This window comes from Lampetra fluviatilis, chromosome 5, assembly GCF_964198595.1.
Source record: "Lampetra fluviatilis chromosome 5, kcLamFluv1.1, whole genome shotgun sequence".
Classification (NCBI taxonomy): domain Eukaryota; kingdom Metazoa; phylum Chordata; class Hyperoartia; order Petromyzontiformes; family Petromyzontidae; genus Lampetra; species Lampetra fluviatilis.
Window position 1 is genome coordinate 17,621,226 of NC_136279.1, and position 22,377 is coordinate 17,643,602.

Below are 22,377 nucleotides of genomic sequence, written 5' to 3' on the forward strand. Positions count from 1 at the left end.
TATATGAACAGGTCCTGGATTGAGCATCATTGTGAGATGCAGCCAGCTGCATTTTATGTACGTTGAACTTCTTTCGCACCATACGTAGCCAACCGTGCTATAATCGGAGGTGCGGGGGGAAGGACAACATACTGAACACAAAAAGCGGTTCTCAAGAGATGAATTGAGAGACACTCGCCGCTATTTCGACATCAGGTAGCAGGTGGGGTATTCCAGATTTTTAGGGCTGCCACTTGAAGGCTCGTATCCTCCCCTAGGTTGACTCAGCCTCAAATGAGTACCTGGTGCGGTGTTTAAACATCGCCACTGGGGAGACAAAGGCGGCCGGGCATGGTGCTGGCCACCTAGCCCCTCGCGTGCCGTGCTGCCGGCCTTCATAGGTGCTCGCTAACAAAACTTGCTGAAACAGTCTGTTAAGGCTCTACGGGGGATCTTTGTCTTTGTACCGCGCACCCACGCGTAGGCTGACTTTGCGGTCGAAGCCCTGGCCAAGGCCACATACGAGCGTCTGTTCCGCTGGCTCGTGCTGCGCCTCAACAAGGCCCTGGACCGCACCAAGCGACAGGGCGCCTCCTTCATCGGCATCCTCGACATCGCCGGCTTCGAGATCTTCCAGGTGACCGCCCGCGGCCTCTCCGGTGCGGAGGTTTGATACGTTTCTTGCGATGAGCCCGAGACGAGATCGACCCGGCATGCGTCCGACCTCGTCACATCCCGGAAGCCCGGCAGCGTTGGGCCAGGATCGTGCTTGGGATCAGCGATGGCCGTGCACTTTAAACAGGCGTTGCAGGCTGTTGTGATGCTAAGCGGTAGGTGCCAGACGGAAGTGTTGTACTGTACATCTGTGCTCTCACATCTATGGTCCTCGCCACCCTTACTTACCCATACTGGCCACAGTGGGTGAAGGAACATCGAAGGGCTGCCACAGTAGCACGATGTTGACTCCCTCGCCTGGTGTACAGGAGGTCGTGGGTTCATTGCTGACCCTGACGCCTGCTGTATATTTGGAGTTTGCATGTTCTCCCTGTGGTCTTGTGGAATTTTTATCCAGGTCCTCCAGTTTATCTATTCACATTTAGAAAACGTGCGTTAAGAGTATTTGTTCGCTATAAATTTGCACATAAGCCACTTCGTTGAGCTATCATTTGTGGGCAGGTCGCTTCTGAAAAATAGCTATATAGCTCAGTGTGCCTTACCTAGTAAAATAAAAATAGTTGCATAACCCCCGCGACCTGCACGGCATGGGGAGGCCCTCATCCAGCAGTGCTTTGACAAAGGGACGCTGCACATGTACATCATGGTTTTTTGGCCCGCCCCTACTGGACATCTGTGAAAAAAAGCCCATCAGTATCACTAGAGATTCTGATTTTGATCGATGATTCGACGTAGCCGCTACACCCCGAGTATTTTATACAGCGCGGCATTGTGGTGGATCCCCCACAATGCAGCGTGGCGAGCTTCAGCGGGGCGCTGACACTGATGAGCGCACGCCCGTTTCTCCTCCCTCCCTCTCTCTTGTCGCAGCTCAACTCCTTTGAGCAGCTGTGCATCAACTACACCAACGAGAAGCTGCAGCAGCTGTTCAACCACACGATGTTCGTGCTGGAGCAGGAGGAGTACCAGCGGGAGGGCATCGAGTGGAACTTCATCGACTTCGGGCTCGACCTGCAGCCGTGCATCGAGCTCATCGAGAAACCGGTGCACGCTCGCAGAGACAGCGACACGACCATAGAAACCCTCATAGACTCCGCAGAGCTCATCGATACCCCATTGCACGCTCACAGAGATAGCAACATGATCATAGGGACCCTTATAGAATCAGAGACACCATTGCACGCTCGTAGACATAGCGACACGATCGTAGAGACCGTTGGGGCAGTGCTGTTAGCGGGCACCTATGAAAGCCGGAATGGCACACGAGATGGGGTGGGTGGCGAGCACCACGCCCGACCGCCTTTGTCTCCCTCGTGCCAATATTTACACATCGCACCAGGTACTCCTTTAAGGCTTAGTTGACCTATCGGAGGCCTATGACCGGTTCAGATTATTGTCACTGGTGTGGGCCATGAGCGGGAAACGAATGTGGGTTTCCGGGTTCGTAGCGTAGCGCGCTAACCACTAACCTACCCCGCACCCCACTCATGCGCACACCCAGGGGCACACATCGGTACGCACACAGCTGCACACGCGCCCCGAGCCGTAAGTGAACTGTATCTTGCGGCGTCGTGCCGGACAGGCAAACCCGCCGGGCATCCTGGCGCTGCTGGACGAGGAGTGCTGGTTCCCCAAGGCGACGGACAAGTCGTTCGTGGAAAAGCTGATCCAGGAGCAGGGCACCCACTCCAAGTTCATGAAGGCCAAGCAGCTCAAGGACAAGGCGGACTTCTGCGTGATCCACTACGCCGGCAAGGTGGGCCCCTGAGCAGCTTCGCCGATGCGCGTTGTCTTGTGTAAAACAAGTCCTGGCCCTTATGTCGGTGGGCATCTGAAGGCCACAGTTGTCTTTGCGCCGATGTCTATTTAGTTGTTTCATTGCGGTTCGTTTTTCGTTTTGCTTTCGGCAATATCGTGACCCGGATCACTCTTGCAAATGAGACTTATCCTCTCTATGGGACCCTTCATAACTGCTCAACCCGAGCTGTCAATGCGCTGATATTTGCAATGCTGTTGTGCTGCTGCTCGTCTTTTGTCGGTCTCTCGTCTAACACTTGTGCAGAGACAAGGTCATAAAGGAGGCCGTCTCTGGTGTAGGCCAAACAGTTTCAAGAACAGTGCTTACATTAAATTTCGATTTAAAGCTTTCGTGACTGCAGGGATTCATCTTCTTGGTTCTTTCGGTAAAGTCACGAAGAAGGGAGATAATAAATTGTGAGAATTGTATTTTATGATGTTTTATTTTTATTATTTTATTATTTCCCTTCTACGTGACTTTACCGAAAGAACCAAGAAGATGAGTGCTTACATTGTCAAAGCATTCTTCTTTGCATATTTTGCCACACGCACTTGTGGTTATGCAGACTTGATGCCTTGTGGATAGGTGTCTCCTCGCTGTTTGAACATCTTAACACCACCTGCATTATTTCCGGAAAGGGTAAAGCCTATTCTTTTTTAGAGACTTAACATGGTTTATTTCTGTTGCCAACTGGTCAAAGCTCTAGATTTGAGGCTTTCGTGACTGCAAGGATTCATACTCTTAGTTTTTTAGGTAAAGTCACGTAGGTAAAAAAATGAAATTGAAATGAATAAAATAAAATAATAACAAGTAAACCCGTAAAAACAAAGTTTTTCACTATAAATCCTTTATATGCGTGGCATCGGGGCGGCTAGAGTCCTCTCGTCCTCTGGCTTGAGATGGCTGCCACCTATGGGTTAGATGATTGCATGGCACCATTAAGCAATTGGTAATTAAATATTTTTAAAAAATTCCCTAAACAGTGTAAAATTTTGGAAAAATTTTTTCACGAAAATGCATTGTCACGCACAACGAGTCTGTGCGCAAAATGTCAGCTCGATTGGATCACGGGAAGTGGGTTAAAAAACGACCGAAAGATTTGCACGGTCCTAAGCAAGCAAGCGAACTTAATATAAAGGATTTAAAAATCACGACGTTTCGGAGTATCTTGATACAGCAAATCTGGCTGTGACGGTCCCACCTGATGACGGAGACTTGTGTTGCCTCCGAAACGTCGTGATTTTTATTATTTTATTTTATTAATTTTAATTTTTTACCTACATGGTGACTTTACCGAAAAAACTAAGAGTATGGTCAAAGTTCATCCACCTCCTCTACAATATCCATCATATTCTTCACCTGTCCGCAGTTACAGTTAAACGAGGCGGTTTATAAATGAAGGAGAGATGTCTAATTTGTGTAGTTTCTACGCTGTGCATGGTGTGGTATGTCTTGCGTGTGACTCTGCTGGTGGTCTGTGCTTGCTGTGTGCGGTGATGTATGATACGCGTGTATGCTGGTGATGCTGTGGTGGTTGTTGTGTGATTCTGATGTATGTGGTGGTTGGTGTGTGATGGTATGCTGTGGTTTGGTGTGTGATGGTTTGTTGCTATGTGGTCATGATGTGCAGTGGTTATTCCAATATACTGAATTCATCCAGTATAAATAATATTCAGATTCTGGTTCGTGTACTGTGGTGGTGGGTGTAATGGTGATAGTATGTCCAGGGTGCTTCAAAAACTGTTAATACTTATATGGGATCATCGTTTTTAATGGAAAAAGAACGGAGAATACACTGTAACATGATAACAAATGTTTGTTAATAGCTTCAAAGAGTCAGTCTCCACCTGCTCGCCATCATTGTCAACACACGCCTGGAATCTTCTCCAGGTGGTCTCCAGAGCCCGGAGGCACATTTCTGTCTATGTTGAGACTAGGCCCTATATGGTGTTGGCCAATCCGTGTCAAGACAATGCATATATTATCAGAGCATGTTTATTTACATGTTCACCATAAGAACATGTGGTTAATGCAGACTTGATTCCTTGCAAAAGGTTTCTATCTGCTGTTTGACCATCTTAACAGGGTAAAACCTATTCTTATTTTTTCATATGTTGAACTTCTTTTGGATTGTACATAGCTATATATGCTAATCGGAGGTGCCGGGGGAAGGAAAAGAAACTAAACACAAAAAGCAGTCTCAAATAAATTAGTTTTCAATCTAGATTATTTGAAAGTGCATCGCTCAAGTGGCTTCCTAATATCGGAAGGAAGGAGCGTTCCAGCCAGCAGCAGGAGCGCATCTGAAAGCCCGCGATGCAGTGACCGTCTTTAAGTATGTGTCGGCTGGTGGCAATGACGGTGGTGTGCGGTGGCTGGTGTTCGACGCTTGCGATGTTTATGCTGATGGCATGATGCCTGGCTTGCCGCATCCCCCTGCGTAGGTGGACTACAAGTCTGACGAGTGGCTGATGAAGAACATGGACCCTCTGAATGACAACGTGGCCACGCTGCTACACCAGTCCTCCGACAGATTTGTTGCCGAGCTCTGGAAGGACGGTGAGAGCGGCGAACGCGGGCGGCTGCGTCGCGAGCGCACCCAAACCTGGCGAGCGTTTTGTCAGCGCTGGCGCTGTGTGCATGAGGGCCTTTAGCTTTGACTAATCCGCATCAGCGTTGTTGCGCCTGTCGCTTGCAAGTCTCCCTCCTTAGTTTCGTCTATATGGGCTCGGAGCCCGCATTATTACCGTCGAGGTTCGTACGCACGTGTGTTCGTTGAACTTCTTTCACGCACCATACGTAGCCAACCGTGCTAATCGGAGGTGCGGGGGGAAGGACAAGAAACACAGCGTGGCCTGCAGTTCGTGTGACTTGACAAACGAAAAACCTCTCCAAGACGCTGTACTAAGAGCGGATATGGCAGAAAGTAATCATAGTTTTACGACACTTAAACACTTGCACATGTGCATATATAAACACTTGCTTACGCATACAGATACATCAATACATACACGGAACAACAACAAAAAACGCATTGACTTCACACCACGGCGCTTGTGCCATGCTTTGTGCACTTTGAGGCCACGTGAAGTGTCAAAGGCTCGCTGGCAGGAGGTCACGGGGCAGACCCAGGTGCCATGGGTTGACTGAGATGACTAGCAGACGTGTACCACCTGTGCGCCCCCCCACACACAAACAGATAGAAGAACTATCGAAAAGCCAAAGTGTGCCCCAATGTATTAATGGCTGTGGGACTGTGCTCATCACCACTGGCAGCTCCCACATGGCTGTGGAGGGGGCACCAGTCTGTCAAGAGGACAAGCACCGTTGATTTCTGAAAAAGCACACTAGTCACTAAAGTGGTAGGAATAATTGGCCGAATCAAATGCGTTTCCCATAGCTCCACCTGGCCAGATAATAAACTAGCACTTGGTTTACAACGACTGAACTTTTGTGCACAAAAATAATGGTTTGGTAGCGTGCACAGCGACCCTGAGTGACGAAACAGCACACACTGAGAGTAGGGCACCATTCTACGATTTCGAATCTTTATGGCGACTCTCTTGCACACCCTCGCTCGATTGTCAGCTTGGGTAATGGCCCGCGATTGTCCAGTGATCGTTTCAATATCCCTGATGTCGCTTTCCTTGTTTATCTGTAGTGGATTCTGTTGGACTTTCCCCCCAGCCCCTCCCCCCTCCTTTCCCGACCTGTCGTCGCTCACGCTTCTGTTGAATGTTGACGTGTGTGTTTGTGTTCATCGCTTCTCTCTTGGCGTGCGTGCGCGCGCACGCGTGTGTGCGTTCTGCGAAGTGGGCCTTACAGAGCGCGTGTGCCTGTCTCCCTTGGCCCCCCCCGCTGGCATGTCTTGCAGAAATACAGGGCATTCAGAGAGCCTATTTCTATGACACTTTCCCAGTGCTTCACAATCAACCAGGTGACTGCTGTCAATGCAGTGAAACGGGCTTTGTCGGCGTCAGGGTCGGTATAAATTTGCGGAAGCACTAGCTTCTATTGCACAATAAAAAAACAAGCGATTTAAAAATCGCACGTGCAGGGATTTTTTTCCGATTTAAACGTAACGTGTATAATTTTAATTGAGTGCAACGTGTAAAGACTTTGAATATTAAAACAACAACAAAAAAATATAAATTTTACCCTCGCTATTCTAAACCGGACTGTGGTGCAGTAACGTGGAGTTGGTGCTACCGCAGGTTTTTTTTGTCTGCTGGCGCTAATCATCGCAGGGGGAGGTTGCGCTGGCCACCTTCCCGGAATGCTGGCTTGGTCCACGCTCTTCACCTAACCCGATTTTTTAATCCATCTCTCCGTTGCTCATGCCATTGTAATGGATGCCGTGCGGCCAGCCTTCGTGGCAGGCGTGATATCTCAGTGCCAAAAAACCCGCTGCGCTTTCTCGCCCCCATGAGACGCTACTATGCATTCCTCTATTCGCCATGGCGGAAGCTGGTTGGGGGTGGGGAGGGCAGGCGGTGGGGAGGTGGGGGGGGGGTTTGCAAACATATTCTGCCCAGCCTCTCCATCTCACAGCGAACATACGAGGCGCAAAATCGGCGCGAGTGCATTTACCAAAGAACGGAGCTGCGCACTCTGCATTGCCGGCGCTGGTAATAAAGGCGCAACTCCGGAGTTCCCACCGCTGCATGAACGTTTCTTTGGTAAATCGTCTCCGGGTCACCACGAGTTTTGATATATATATGTATGCATGTTGAACTTCTTTCGCACCGTACGTAGCCAACCGTTGCTAATTGGAGGTTCTGGGGAAGGACAACAAACCGAGTTTGAGTTCGGTCCGAGTTGTGTTCCTCTCGCCACATTTCCCGCACAACGAGCGGTGGCCCCGGCACAGAACGGTCGTGCAGGGTCTGGCTGCAAAGCTGAGTCGAGTCGGTTGGCCACCTTTGTTTAACCAGGAGGTGAATAGAAACCCCTTGACACGTGAAACAGCGATTTAAAGCTTTCGTGACTGCAGGGGTTCATCTTCTTGGTTCTTTCGGTAAAGTCACGTAGAAGGGAAGTAATAAAATAATAAAAATAAAACATAATAAAACAATTCTCACGACGTTTCGGCCACAACGCAAGCAGCCATCCTCAGGCGAAGAATGAGAACATTATCAAGCTAGGAGCTCCTCCTCGCTACACCTATATAAGCTCCTAGCTTGATAATGTTCTCATTCTTCGCCTGAAGACGGCTGCTTGCGTTGTGGCCGAAACGTCGTGAGAATTGTTTTATTATGTTTTATTTTTATTATTTTATTACTTCCCTTCTACGTGACTTTACCGAAAGAACCAAGAAGACGTGAAACAGCATTGCCTCTTTCACAGGCGGCAAACGCTGGGTTTAATCAAGTCATTTTAAGTACGCCGAGTGAGATGGTAAACAGAGGGGGGACGGAGCCTGTGGTCTTCAGCGATTGTAACGGGGTGACTTTATAGCGGGCGCAACAAGTGAGATCTTCCGGGGGCAGTACCCACAGAGCTGCGACTGGCTTGCGACACGGAAGCAGGGTATGTGGTTGACAGGGTGGTCAAGATCATGTCACGTGACCCCCATTTAATTCTCAAAAATATTAATATATATTTTTTAAGTAAGGTTTATTTAAGCGCAGAAATAAATATGTAAAGAAGGGGGGGAAAAGTTAGGCGTCAATTAATTGGGGGGGGGGGGGTCACAAGACATCGGGACCAGCCTGTAGAGTAAGCTTTGCTTACAGTATCTCTGGGGAAAACTTTGCAGCTAATTTTTTTTAGTTTTGAGGCTTAATATTTTCATGAATAATCTCGTATTTGACAATTTGCAGATTTTGTTATTATGTAAAATAGCTTAACGTTTTGAAAGTCAATACGGGGAAATATCCTGCTTAAATAATCCAATTATAGAGTGTGAAAGTTGCAATGTAATTCATACAATTAACGTCAGGGTCTTTTTTAAGCAGGCGAGACCCAGAATAATGACTGTATATCAATTCCCGAAGGGAGACCTGGTTGATCACGATGGTGATAGGATATTTAACAGTGGTTTGTGGTTCGAGCCCAGTGGTCACCCTGGTGAATGCTGTGGGTTTCGATAACCGTGAATAGGCACCATTGTCTGCTTCGTAGTGAACGTTAAATATTCTTGGATGTTGTTTGAACAAAAAAACAAACAATGGGGGCCACGTGTGCCGGCGTCACGTTCCGCAAAATTTTACGAGTTTGACATTTTTTTACTGGCAAATCTCCCGCTAACGCCCCCAATTGCGGGGTAATACTTTCGAAATACGGCCCCATTCGCGATGGCCTTGCATGATAAGAACGGCGCAAACTACCAAATGTGCTCGTGTAGGTTTTCAAATGCGGTTTCATTTGCATTGCGACACGTCACATCGTGAACCCACTCTTGCAAGCGACATCGCGCTCCTTTAACGTGCATTGATAACGGCAGACTGCACGCTCTTGATAACGGCGCCCGCGAAACTGGCCGCTGAACCATCCTACGAATAGCGCTCGCTGACAAAGGATTTGCATTTATTTCATGCTTTTCTGCCATAATTATATCAAGACTGGCTCATTGTGACGCATGCTGACCACCTGGCTAACCAGCCGCCTACGAATGAAATTAAACGTTTCCAGCACTTGACTCGACAATGCTGCATAGCGAGAAAGGCTAAACGGGGCTTTCCATTTACTATTGCTCTCGGTTAATGACTCCTAGTAATTCAAATTAACATTTGGGTCACGAAGCAAATTGTAGTCTGCGCTTGCCAGTGGCATAGATGGAGCACGCGCGATGCGTACCTGTCCAGCAAAGGGAGAGCTGAAGCACCTGAGAGTGAAGGAGACCGTTACCTTCCAATGAACCTCCCGATTAACCCCTTGAGCCGCGATACCAAGTGGGAAGAGATGTAACAAACCACACGCGTTGAAGCCGACACAAAGGTCGGCTGGGGGTGGGGGTCAGAGATAAATGGGTGGGCGCCTGGGGGGGGGGGTGGGTGGTTGAGGGTGTTGACAACACCGTAGACCACACCAGCAGCTCGCGGTGGCTGCATTTGGTGGGCGGGCGGGTAGCCCGTTTTGGGGCCGGTTGCGGTGGTAGTAGCCACGCTCACCCACGCCGTGTGGTGCCCCCCCCCCCCCTCACCAACCGGCAGTGGACCGCATTGTGGGGCTGGACCAGGTGTCGGGCATGGCGGAGACGGCGTTCGGCTCGACCTACAAGACACGCAAGGGCATGTTCCGCACAGTGGGACAGCTCTACAAGGAGCAGTTGTCCAAGCTCATGGCCACGCTACGCAACACCAACCCCAACTTCGTGCGCTGCATCATCCCCAACCACGAGAAGAGGGTGCGTTTGTGTGTGTGTGTGCGTGCGTGTGTGTACGTGCGTGCGGCGCTGAGATCTGCCCTGTCTTGTTGCCGTGGACGCGGGCCCCATGTGTCAGTTCAGAGCTGTATTGGCCGTGTACGTGCACGTGTGTCTGTGTGAGTCCGGCAAAAACAACCTCCTACCTCCTCGTGGTGCCAGACGGAAACGCTGTGGTGGGCAGTGCCATGGGGGGAGGGCAAATTTAGATTGACCATTCCCTTCATGGCATTTGGAACCACCACAGTGGCCAAATGAGGGCTCTGGATGGGTGCGAGGGGCTGGTAACCCCTCCGCCTTCAATGAATTACCACAAAACCACGTATAAAATATATAATTAATAAGTTTGTGCCGGAGGCCCCGGGGGAACAGGCATCTATGACGTCTCCTGGCCAAACCCCATTTGGCGGAGCCAGGAGGTTGAATCTTTACCCTAGGGGCTCCTCCAGAAACAACAAAAAACCACTGAGGGTGGCCACGTGGAATGTTCGAACGCTCACTGCGGAGGAGAGGCTGCCACTCCTCTGTTGAGAGCTGGACCGGTACCGCCTGGATCTCTTTGATATTGAGGAGGTCCGGTGGACTGGCTCTGGCTCCTGCCAACATGAGGGGTGGACAGTCCTCTCCTCGGGGCAGGAGACAACAGGGAGTGACTCTTCATCTGAACAAAAGAATGAAGGGGGCGTGGGAGCGTGGCGGTGAGGTGTGGGAAGCTGTAAGCTCCAGACTACTTTGGGCTTGCCTTCCCATCAACCGGAGGCAAGGAGTGGTGGTCGTGGTTACTTATGCCCCCACCGAAGACGAACATCCGTGGAGGGATGCAGGCAAGGCCAATGAGTCAGATGGCTTCAATGACCTCCTGTCACAGGTGCTGGCTAAAGTGGCCTCTCGGGATAGAGTCATCATCTTGGGCGACTTCAATGCCCAAGTTGGTCATGATGCTGGCACCTGGTCTGAAGTGATTGGAAAGCATGGGCCAGATCAGCTCAATAACAATGGTAGGAAGCTGCTAGATTTTTGTGTAGCCCATGGGCTTGTAATTACCAACACGCTGTTCCGGGATCTACGCATCCACACAACATCATGGATGCATGCCGGGTCCAAGCAAGAACATCTGCTGGACTACGTAGTGATGGAACAGCGGATGCGAGCCCATGTCCTTGACACCAGGACCTACCGTGGAGCTGATCTGCCCACTGACCATCGACTTGTCATCTGTAAGATGCGCCTGCCATTCTTCCACTCCGGTGGTGGGTGTACACCCAGGACCCCATTCAAACCCAAGGTGGCCTTGTCTCAGCGAGCTGATGAAAGTTGCAAGTGAGAATTTAATCATCGCTTGCGGCTGGGGTTGGCATCGTCCCCCACTCCTCCAGATGTCGAGGAGAAATGGGTGAGGTTTAGGACTGGCTCGTGCAGCTGCAATGACTGCTTTGGGTACACGATCCAGACCTGCCCAGAGACTCTGGCTGACAGATGAGGTGTTCAGGCTGGCTGAGAAAAAGCGACAGGCCCACTCTCATCGTCAACAGCATCCCACGTCAGAGAATGAGGAGGCTTAGCGCAGCCTTTGCTCGGAGGTTCGGAGAGCCATGAGGCGCTGTATGGATGGATGGTGGTGGTTGCGGGTTGCTGAGGAGATGAAGTCTGCCTCAATGGCCCGCGATCACAAATCACTATTTAACTCCATCAAAAAAGTAACCTGCAGCGCCCACACCTATTCCCATCAGGGGAAAAAACGGTGATCCAATTTCCGACCCCCAGGAAGAGGTTTGCAGATTTGCTGAGCATTTTGTGAAGTCCTGGGGAGGGGAAATCCCTCGACATGGAAAACATTGTCGGACAAAGTGGGGATTACCCTGCTGAGGCTGCGGTGTCTCAAATATTGGAAGAAGAAGTTACCCCCTGTGAGTGGCCGGCTGAGGTGCCATCTGTTGAGGAAGTACTAAAGGCGATCCAGAGTCTGAGACCAGAAAAGGCACCGGGCAGAGATGATCTCCCAAGCAAAATGCTGAGGGAGGGTGGCGTTTGTGCACAGACTGTCCTACATGACATCATAACAACAGTCTGGACCACTGGACGGGTTCCGCAGGATTGGAAGGATGCCCTGGTGGACCCCTCTTTAAGGGCGACCGCACAAACTGTAACAACTGCAGGGGCATCTCACTCCTCAGTGTGCCGGGAAAGCTCCTGGCAAGGACCTGGTGACGCGAGTTCGATTCCCGCTCGTGGCCAACATTGGTGACGAATATCTGAACCAGTCCTGGGCCTCCCCTAGGTCGACTCAGCCAGTTCGCTTCTGAAAAAAAGCTACGTATAGCTCAGTGGGCATTACCTGGTAAATAAAATAAAAAAAGCTTAGTTTAAAAGTTAAAGTTTAGAGTGCTTGTGCTACTTGCGCTGCTTGTGCACGCGTCGCTGGACGCAGGCGGGCAAGCTGGAGCCCCACCTCGTGCTGGACCAGCTGCGCTGTAACGGAGTCCTTGAGGGCATCCGCATCTGCCGGCAGGGCTTCCCCAACCGCATCGTCTTCCAGGAGTTCCGCCAGCGGTTAGTCGACCCCCCGCATGACCCGATCAGCCTTCTCGTGCACCACACGTGTTCTCATGTCCTGCACATGTTCAGTGTTCATGTCCTCCACCTGTCAGTGTTCATGCCCTGCACCTGTTCACAGTTCGTGTTGTGCACCTGTCCAATGTTGTCATGTCCTGCACAGGTTCAGTGCGAGTCTCCTGCACTTGTTAACTTTTCCTGTCCTGCACCTGTTCAGTGTTCGTCTCCTGCACCTCTCCAGTGTTCAAGTTCTGCACATAGTCAATGTTCATGTCCTGCACCTGTTCAGTGTTCGTGCACTGCTCCTGTCTGGTGCATCAACACCCAAGCAGTGTGTGCGAGCCACTGCTCTCCTCAACACACGTCTCTTGTCTGGATTCTCACTGCAGATATGAAATCTTGACTCCAAATGCCATTCCCAAGGGTTTCATGGACGGAAAGCAAGCCTGCGAACTCATGGTAGGCATCTTCTTGGTTCTTTCGGTAAAATCACGTAGAAGGGAAGTAATGAAATAATAAAAATTAAACATAATAAAATAATTCTCACGACGTTTCGGCCACAATGCAAGCAGCCGTCCTCAGGTGAAAACCAGGTCTGTCGAGGCGATAGCGTCTGAATGAAACAGCACCATGCTTGGAGCATATATTTAAGCTGGGCAAACGCTGCCTGATGGTTTTTATGCTGCTGCTACTGCTGTAATGCATCGTCGTCGTCATCATGATCCGCTCAAGTTGTTCTATGAAAGATGACCTCTCACCTCGCTCACGGTAGATCCGGGCACTGGAGCTGGATCCCAACCTCTTCCGGATCGGACAGAGCAAGATCTTCTTCCGCGCGGGCGTGCTCGCCCACCTGGAGGAGGAGCGCGACATGAAGATCACTGACATCGTCATCCTTTTCCAGGCCTCGTGCCGCGGATACCTCGCTAGGAAGTAGGTGGCACCCGGGCGCCTCTGGAAACTGCCGCGGCCGCAGTCACTCCCGCTTCAGTGGTTCAGTCGTCGTGCGGCTAAAAAATCTAATGCGTTAGTGGATAAAAAAGCATCGCGTACAATCTCCCCTCTTTCTCTTCCTCATCGCTGATGTTACCACGCTTCTGTGTAGTCGATCTCCCCTCCTCCACTTCGATCTGGAGGAAGTCTCACCACCACCCTTGTCGTCACCACCGCAGTCACGCTCTCCCCGTGTGCCTTATCCTTCCGCCTCATCTTCACTCTTCCTCTCCTTCCCCTAATCTCCGCGTGGTAAACTCTGTGCATGTTGTTTCTCATCCTGGCCGCAAGGGCTCCGTTTTGCTTCCGTCTTTTAGTCGTCGATGCTCCGCATTGCCTGCAGTAGTTTCAGCGGGGAGCCGGGGAGGGGGGGGCGTTATTTGCTACGCTGTTCTACCCAATTAATATACCCGTAAATTACGTGACGTCTTTAAACATCCAATTGATCTTGATTTGAAGCTTCCAATTGGATGGCAAGGTGACGAGATGTTAACTACCTCGCCTGATACACAGGAGGTCGTGGGTTCGATCCCAACCCTGACGACCGTTGCATATTTGGAGTTTGCGTGTTCTCTCTTCCTGTGGTCACGTGGGTTTTTCTCCGTGGCCTCCTGTTTTTCCCGCCGCATTTAGAAACATGCGTTTAGAGTATTTGGCTGCTCGAAAATTCCACGTGGTGATAAGCCACTTCGTTGAGCTATCATTTGTGGCCAGGTCGCTTCTGAAAAAGAGCTGCCTTTAGCTCGGTGGACCTTATCTGGTAAAATATTTTTTTTTTTACAGTTTTAGTAGTTGTACTGGACGACAGCGCAACGACGCGTCCGAGCACGTTACTCGAGCTTCGTGTCAAGAGCCGTGCCGTGCATTTACCGAGGAGGGGGGGGGGGCTCCCCCGGTGAGCACCACCCACGCCAGCTCAACCGCGCGTGCGCCGTTTTGTCGTGGTGACGCGCAGGGCGTTTGGGCGCCGGCAGCAGCAGATGAGCGCCCTCAAGGTGATCCAGAGGAACTGCGCCGCCTACCTCAAGCTCCGCAACTGGCAGTGGTGGCGTATGTTCACCAAGGTGAGGGGGACGTGAAGGAACTCCCCTTCCTTGGCCACTTTGCACGAAGGACAGGGGGGGCGGAGACTGGGTTGGCACCGTGGCCAGGGTGCTTCAGAATCTGAATGTTTATTTATTATACGCCTCACTCACGGAAGGCCCCGGAAACTCGGATCTCGGCCGGTGATCGGCTCAGCCCAACATCTCTCCAGCGTAGATCGATTGAGCACCACGCTACATGTATATGTGTGTATGATGAACTTCTTTCGCACCGTACATATGCTAACCGTGCTGATCAGCCAATTAACTGTGGCTGTGTGGAGAGACACGTCGAAAACAGAGGAATGTGGAATTTCCTCCACTGACTTAAGCTCGCTACTGGAGACAAGTGCCGATGCCAATGTCCATTGAGTAGCGTGAAGGCACCAGCTTTTAAATTTGTTCTTGTGTGTGCGTACCGTGTGTGTGTGCATGTGTGCCACGTGTGTACCATGTGCGTGCGCCGCTAACGTGTGTACCGTGTGTGTGTGTGTGCCGTGCGCGTGTATGTTTGTGTGTGCCGCGTTTGTACCATCTGTGCGCCACGCGTGCCGTCCTCCTGCTCCTTGCGTGCAGGTGAAGCCGCTGCTGCAGGTGACGCGGCAGGAGGAGGAGCTGCAGGCGAAGGAGGAGGAGCTGCAGAAGGTGAAGGAGAAACAGAGCAAGGCCGAGTGCGACCTCGTCGATTTGGAGCGCAAGCACGCGCAGGTGAGCGGGTCGCACGGGTGAGCGGGGTGCAAGGGTGAACAGGATTCAGAGGTGAAAATGGTGCAAGGGTGGTGAGCGGTGTGCAAGGGTTAGATGGGTGAGCGGGTGCAAGGGTGAGCATTGTGAGCGGGGTGCACGGGTGAACAGGATTCAAAGGTGAAAAGGGTGCAAGGGTGGTGAGCGGTGTGCAAGGGTGAGCGTTGTGAGCGGGGTGCACGGGTGAGCGGGGTTTACGGGTGAGCGGGGTGCATGAGTGACCGGGGCAGTACGGGCGACCGTGGCAGCACAGGTGACAACTGTGACTCTCGATGGCACTGTAGCTCGTGGAGGAGAAGCAGATCCTGGCGGAGCAGCTGCAGGCGGAGACGGAGCTGTGCGCCGAGGCGGAGGAGATGCGCTCGCGCCTCGCCGCCAAGAAGCAGGAGCTGGAGGACATCCTGCACGACCTGGAGGCGCGCGTCGAGGAGGAAGAGGAGCGCGTGCAGTCGCTCACACAGGACAAGAAGAAGATGCAGCAGCACGTGCAGGTGCGATATGATTGGCAGATGCGCGCACCGGATGATCTTGTGTGTGTGTGCGTGTGTGTGTGCGTGTGTGTGTGTGTAGCGGTTAGTGCCCCGCGCTACGAACTCGGCGACCCGAGTTTGATTTCTGCTCATCGCCAACACCAGTGACGATTATCTGAACCGGTCCTGGGCCTCCTCCCCTAGGTCGACTTGTCCTCAAATGAGTACCTGGTGCGGTGTGTATTAACATCGGTACTGCGTAGACAAGGGCAGCCGGGCGCGGAGCTGGCCACCCACCCCCCTCGTATGCCGTGCCAACCTTCATGGGTGCTCGTTAACAGCACTTGCCCTAACAGTCTGTTAAAGCTATATGGGTGATCTTTCTCTTTGTGTATTCCACATGATTTGGCGAGTGGTGAGCACAGTGGTTATCGCACTCCGCTGCGATTGTGGACGTACGTGTGATTGATTCTTTTTCCACGGCCTCCCGTAGCTGCTCACTAACAGAAATCACCCCATACTAGGTCAAATATAGCTTTTTATTCTCGTGTTTGAGTGTACGTCGTCACTTTGTTGTGCTTGAATGCCATTTGGACACTCAAAACACCCGGGTTGGTCGTGTCGACACCCTGCTTGACACGCGGCCTTCGTGTTATCGGCGAATTATGTTCGAGTTCTGTTCGCTGCCGCCCCGCTCGCGTGACATATATGTATGTATGTTGAACTTCCTTCACACCGCAGGTAGCCAACCGCGCTAATCAGCGGTGCGGGGAAGGGCAACAACCTAACGCAAAAAGCAGTTCGAATGAAATGAGTTTTCAATCTGGATGATTTAAAAGTGCACAGCTCCAGTGTCTTCCTAACATCGGAAGGAAAGGGCGTTGCAGACGGCCGTGGAAGCGCGCGTGGAAGCGCGCATCCGCCTTGACGCGCCCGTTGCAACTGTTTCGCCCAGGACCTGGAGGAACAGCTGGAGGAGGAGGAGGCGGCTCGGCAGAAGCTGCAGCTGGAGAAGGTGACGACGGAGGCGAAGGTGAAGAAGATGGAGGAGGACATCATCCTCCTGGAAGACCACAGCTCCAAGATCGCAAAGGTGTTTGGCACGTTGCTCGCTTCCGCTCACAATCAATCGCTCTTGGCGGTTGAGCAATCACGATCGTAATGATAACGATTTGCTTTTGACGTCGTGTCTTGCGCACGCCGTCACCGGCTTGACATCGCATCTCAACACTTTAAAGGGCACCCCCAGTGGCAGCTGGAGGTGCCCTTTGAAGGTGACCTAGCACCGAGCCTGCAATTGGGCGTTAGCTTCCTCTTATCGAATTGCATCATGGGGTTATTTATTAACGCTGACCCGTAGCGAAGAGTGGGGTGAGGGGGGGGGGAGTCCCTGGGCCGTTGAAGCGAACGCGTCTCCCGCGGGCGCACGCGTGCCGTGTCTCTCTCTACGCTCCGCACGCGTGCAGGAGAAGAAGCTGCTGGAGGAGCGCGTGGCCGAGGTTGGGACGCATCTCACAGAGGAGGAGGAGAAAGCGAAGAACCTGCTCAAAGTGAAGCACAAGCACGAGGCCATGATCGCTGACCTCGAGGGTGAACCCCTGCACACATACGCATACGCAGGCACACACGCAGGCTCGCGCACGGACGCACACCCAGCCGCACTCACGTAGGCGCACACACACGCAGATACAGACACGCAGGCACACACGCACGCACACGTATACATGCAGGCGCAAAGACAAAGATCCCCTGTAAAGCCTGAACAGATTGTTGGGGCAAGTGCTGTTAGTTAGCGAGCATCTATTAAGGCCGACACAGAACATGAAGGGCTGGGTGGCCAGCACCACGCCTGACTGCCTTTGTCTCCCCAGTGGCCACGTTTACACACACCGCACTCAGGTACTCACTTGAGGCTGAGTCAACCTAGGGGAACACCAGGGCCAGCTCAGATATGCGTCATTGACGTTGGCCGTGAGTGGGAAACAAATTTGGTCGGCACAGGTTCATGGCGCAGATTGCTAACTACCGCGCCACTGCTCTCCCCAGCCACGCACAGGTATGTATGCATATATGTTGAACTTCTTTCGCACCATACGTAGCCAGCCATGCCAATGGGAGGTGCGAGAGAAGGACAACAAACTAAAAAGCAGTTCTACAGAAATTAGTTTTCAACCTAGATTATTTAAAAAGTGCATCGCTCCAGTGGCTTCCTAATATTGGAAGGAAGAGTGTTCCAGACGGCCGCAGAAGCGCATCTCGTTCGCCAAAAGCGGCTGCGAGGATGACCTGAGTCCACGAGATGGTTTATGCTCCTTAACGAGATCATCGAGGTATTGTGCTTCATTTGTGTGCAATGAGCGCGACCTTATGAAGTGCTAATTCGGCAACCGGAAGCCAATGCAGCTCGGCTCGTGTCGGACGGACACGAGTGGTCGGCACCGAGCACAGTGCAGGCAGCGCGTCCACCAGCCACAGTAACTCCCTGCCGCGCCCCCCGCGTGACCTCCCTCGCGGCCGCGCAGAGCGCCTCAAGAAGGAGGAGAAGACGCGGCAGGAGCTGGAGAAGGCGAAGCGCAAGCTGGACGGGGAGAGCACCGACCTGCAGGACCAGATCGCCGAGCTGCAGCAGCAGATCATCGAGCTCAAGATGCTGCTCGCCAAGAAGGAGGAGGAGCTGCAGGCTGCCCTCGCCAGGTCGGTCGATCGCGAGCGGGGTGGTCGCGAGCGGGGTGGTCGCGTGCATCGTCGCGCGTGCTCGTTGTGCCGCTCGCGCACGCCGCTCACGCGCGCCGCGTGCTTGTTGCGGGCGCAGGGGCGACGAGGAGACGCTGCAGAAGAACAACGTCCTGAAGCAGCTGCGCGAGCTGCAGTCGCAGATGGGCGAGTTGGCCGAGGACCTGGAGTCGGAGAAGACGTCGCGGAACAAGGCCGAGAAGCAGAAGCGAGACCTCAGCGAGGAGCTCGAGGCCCTCAAGACGGAGCTTGAGGACACCCTCGACACCACCGCCGCCCAGCAGGAGCTCCGGTGCGTGCGCGTGTGTGTGTGCGCGTGTATGTGTGTGCGTGTATGTGTGTGCATGCGTGTGCTCGTGGGTAGTGAGGAAATTGCGAGGGAATGGAAACGGCGATGAATTTGCTGTGGCTTGGTGTTTGTGGCTCGGTCTATGTTGCTCTTCGGAGCCCAATATTTGCGTTGAGAGAAAGGAAGTTTTTGAGATCAAAAATTACAAACTTTGCGTGAAATAGTCGCGTCGTTAACGTCTTCAATTTTAAATATCAGCACAGAGCGTTTTCATTCGGCATGTAAGTCACGCCTCGTTGTTCGCAGGAACACGGAATGGCAGCAGCGTTCTAGATGGAGGTTCAGATCGGTGTGTGCACGTCCCCAATTCAGCAGGCCCGCCCAAAGTCGTGTGTTTCCACGAGTCTTTGTATTCACCTTCCTCTCCGTCCACCCCCCGTTGCGCTCATCTCGCTCTTCTCTCGTGGCCGCCCGCCCACACATCCACACAAAGACAAAGATCCCCCGTATAGCCTTAAATAGACTGTTGGAGCAAGTGCTGTTGGCGAGCAACAATGAAGGCCGAAACTGCACACAAGGGGGTGGGTGGCCAGCACCACGCCCGGCTGCCTTCGTCTCCCTAGTGGTGATGTATATACACCGCACCAGGTAGTCATTTTAGGCTGAGTCGACCCAGGGGAGTCCCAAGTCCGGTTCAGATAATCGTCACTGGTGTTGGGCGTGAGCGGGAATTTAATTCAGGTCGCTACACTATCGGCCGCCCACACACCCACACACCCACACACCCGTCCGTCGATCCCTGCAGCACAAAGCGAGAGCAAGAGGTGGCGGAGCTGAAAAAGGCAATCGAGGAGGAGACGAAATCCCACGAGGCGGCCATCGTGGACATGCGGCACCGCCACGGCCAGACGCTGGAGGAGCTCTCGGAGCAGCTGGAGCAGGCGAAGAGGGTAAGCTCCACCGCGCTCCTCTATATCTTTTTATCGCAATCGGCAAACGATTCCAGTGTGGGGGAGACATTCCAATTAGACTACGGGAGTGGGTAACCTTTTCCTTGCCGAGAGACTTTCAAATACCTCCTGCGGGGACGTTGCAGCTACGGCAAAAGGCCCTTGCGGTGACACAAGTGAGTGAGTGCGCTGTGCTGCCAGCGTGAAAATATTGACTTCCTAGAACCCGATTTAGTGTGGCTAGGATGCTTGCAGTGACCAGTATATATTGTTCCTGGACCTCATGTAGGCATGGGCCATATGAAATAAAGTTGTGGGCCGTATCTGTTCCGCATGTGGCGGCGATAGGTTCCCTATCCCTGACTTGGACCCTGTTAGAGTCAGGGCAGGTTACCCAGACAGGTGTTGGAAGCGGGCACCCAGAGGGCAGAAACCAAGAGGAAAGACCTGACGAGGTCCAGGATGGTCAACCCTTGCTGCGAGCCCACTGAGCTATATCGCTCTTTTTCAGAGGTGACCTGGCCACAAATGTTAGCTCAATGAAGTGGCTTATCATGTGGAAATTTATAATGGGCAATATTCTAAACGCACGTCTCTAAATGTGGAGGGAAAAAACTGGAAGACCTGGAGAAAAATACACACGCCCACGGAGAGAACATATGCAGGCGTCGGGGTCGATGGTCATCTCGCCACCGTGGTCTCCCTCAATAGGTGCTCACTAACAGCACCTGTCCTGTGGTCTGTCGGACAAAACTTATAATGGTTCAGGTGTGGTTTTTGTCCCGGCTGGGTCGCGTGTTGGAGGAGCGTATTGAGATGGTGCGTTTTGGTGACCGCCATGGCGTCTGTGTCCCACGGCGTTGCTACTGCAGTTCAAGGGCAACCTGGAGAAGTCGAAGCAGTCGCTGGAGGCCGAGCGCCAGGAGCTGCTGTCCGAGGTGCGCGCGCTGGCGCAGTCGCGCTCCGAGTCGGAGCAGAAGCGCAAGAAGACGGACGGGCTGCTGCAGGAGCTGCAGGTCAAGGCGGCGGAGAGCGAGAGGTCGCGCGCCGAGCTCGGCGATCGCGCCTCCAAGCTGCAGGTGCGCCTCGAACCGTCGTCGTCGATGTCGTTACGATCGTGCATTTTTCCCTCTCTCTGTCGCCGGTCGCCTCGCGGTGTTGGCCCCCTGGAGCCTTTTGCGCCACGTCTCCATTGATAAGAAGGATGTCGTCACGATCGCCGTCACCGCCAATCATTGTATTCACCGTCACCATATCTTTGTCGTCACCATTGTTTTACCGCGATTTACAGATGTCATGGTTTCCTTTGGCGATAGGTGTCCTTGTACTCGGCATGACCGTTATTATTGTCATCATCATCGTCATCCTTTGTTTTCTTCATCGCCATGATAATTATCTTCACCATCATTGTTACTGTCCTAGTTATCGTTGCTGTGATCATGACCATCCTCGTCTGGATCGTCATCAAAATAACAGAGCTAGGTTGGTGCGAAGTGCCTGATCAAGACAACACAAAGAGAGCCACTATCTTGGCCCCCTCTAATCTAAGATGTTTCTTGTTCATGTTTTTGTTTGTTGCGGTTGCACCCAATTCAAGAGCCGAATGGCTCTCAGGGCTATACCAAATATAAATGAAACTGAAACTGAAAACTCTATTCTACGGAGTCGCTTTCGTGACACGTCGATCGCCCTGGTTTGCTGCATTCGTCGATTCGACTGTGAACCCCCGTGTGCCGCACCCCCCTCCTCCCCGGTGCAGAACGAGCTGGAGAACGTCTCTACGTTGCTGTCGGAGACCGAGGGCAAGGCCCACAAGCTGGCCAAGGAGGTGTCGAGCCTGGAGTCGCAGCTGCAAGAAACGCAGGTGCCGACCTCCGGGCCAGCATGCTCGTTCGCACGCGCAAATTACCACTCGTCCAGAAATTAAGAGTTTTTAAAAATGAATGTAGTTTTTATTTTGTGACCGTCGCCATTTGTTAACCGCGAGTTGTCAACGGCGTACGTTTGGTAATGGAGAGGGTTTTAGGTTGCCTCTGTGTTCTGTTTTTGTTTTCGTGAGCTGCTTTTGTCAACCGTGTGAGACAGGCGTGAGCTCAGCTGAAAATTAAGAAATCCGAACACATCGATTCACGCCAGCGGGCGTGCGAAATCCGTTCCACAGGGGAATGCGGACAGATATAATTCTGCTTTGCCCGCTGGGATGCTAGAATGTACATTGGTTGCCTTTCATCCTCGCAGCCTCGGGAACAGTGGGCTGCAAACGTGGTCTGAAACGCGTTTCCCTGCTGCAGCTTTTCAGTCAAGGAAACGTTTTGTGTAACATTGAGGTTCCCACTTAATTACGTAATTGAGACTATACATTCGCAATTATCGCACCCCACCCTCCCCCCCGCTCCTATGCGCAAACTCGGCAGGACTCTCCTGAAAACGAGTCACAGGATTCGGTGAGGCTTCCATGGGTAAAGGAGCTTGATGATAAAAATCTGTTCTCCAACTTTGGCGCTTGGGAGTGGCAGATTTGTGTGCCAGAAAGCCGCCACGTGTTTAATACAAAAATGTCGTTTACTTGACTTGGTCTCATCAAGCCCTCGTGGCTTTAATCTGCGTCACTCGTCAGGGAAACTGTCTGCTGCCTGCAGACGCATGACAATAGCTCTGGGACCTTGACGCGCGCGCGTGGATCGTGCGAACCTTGGCGCGCGTGGATCGTGCGAACCTTGGCGCGCGTGGATCGTGCGAACCTTG

At 52.4% G+C, this 22,377-nt stretch overlaps 1 protein-coding gene across 1 annotated transcript in view; it reads left to right on the top strand.

The window, feature by feature from the left end:
- LOC144932682 (myosin-10-like) overlaps positions 1–22,377 on the top strand; it is an 80,091-nt gene that overhangs the window by 40,936 nt on the left and 16,778 nt on the right. The window contains 18 exon segments of the mRNA XM_078857007.1: positions 464–616; positions 1,525–1,698; positions 2,237–2,410; positions 4,897–5,011; positions 9,607–9,800; positions 12,247–12,368; positions 12,761–12,830; positions 13,144–13,304; positions 14,320–14,428; positions 15,023–15,154; positions 15,475–15,681; positions 16,616–16,753; positions 17,127–17,250; positions 18,183–18,354; positions 18,473–18,685; positions 19,488–19,632; positions 20,505–20,711; positions 21,392–21,496. Of these exon segments, the coding sequence (XP_078713133.1) occupies positions 464–616; positions 1,525–1,698; positions 2,237–2,410; positions 4,897–5,011; positions 9,607–9,800; positions 12,247–12,368; positions 12,761–12,830; positions 13,144–13,304; positions 14,320–14,428; positions 15,023–15,154; positions 15,475–15,681; positions 16,616–16,753; positions 17,127–17,250; positions 18,183–18,354; positions 18,473–18,685; positions 19,488–19,632; positions 20,505–20,711; positions 21,392–21,496 (2,715 nt within the window).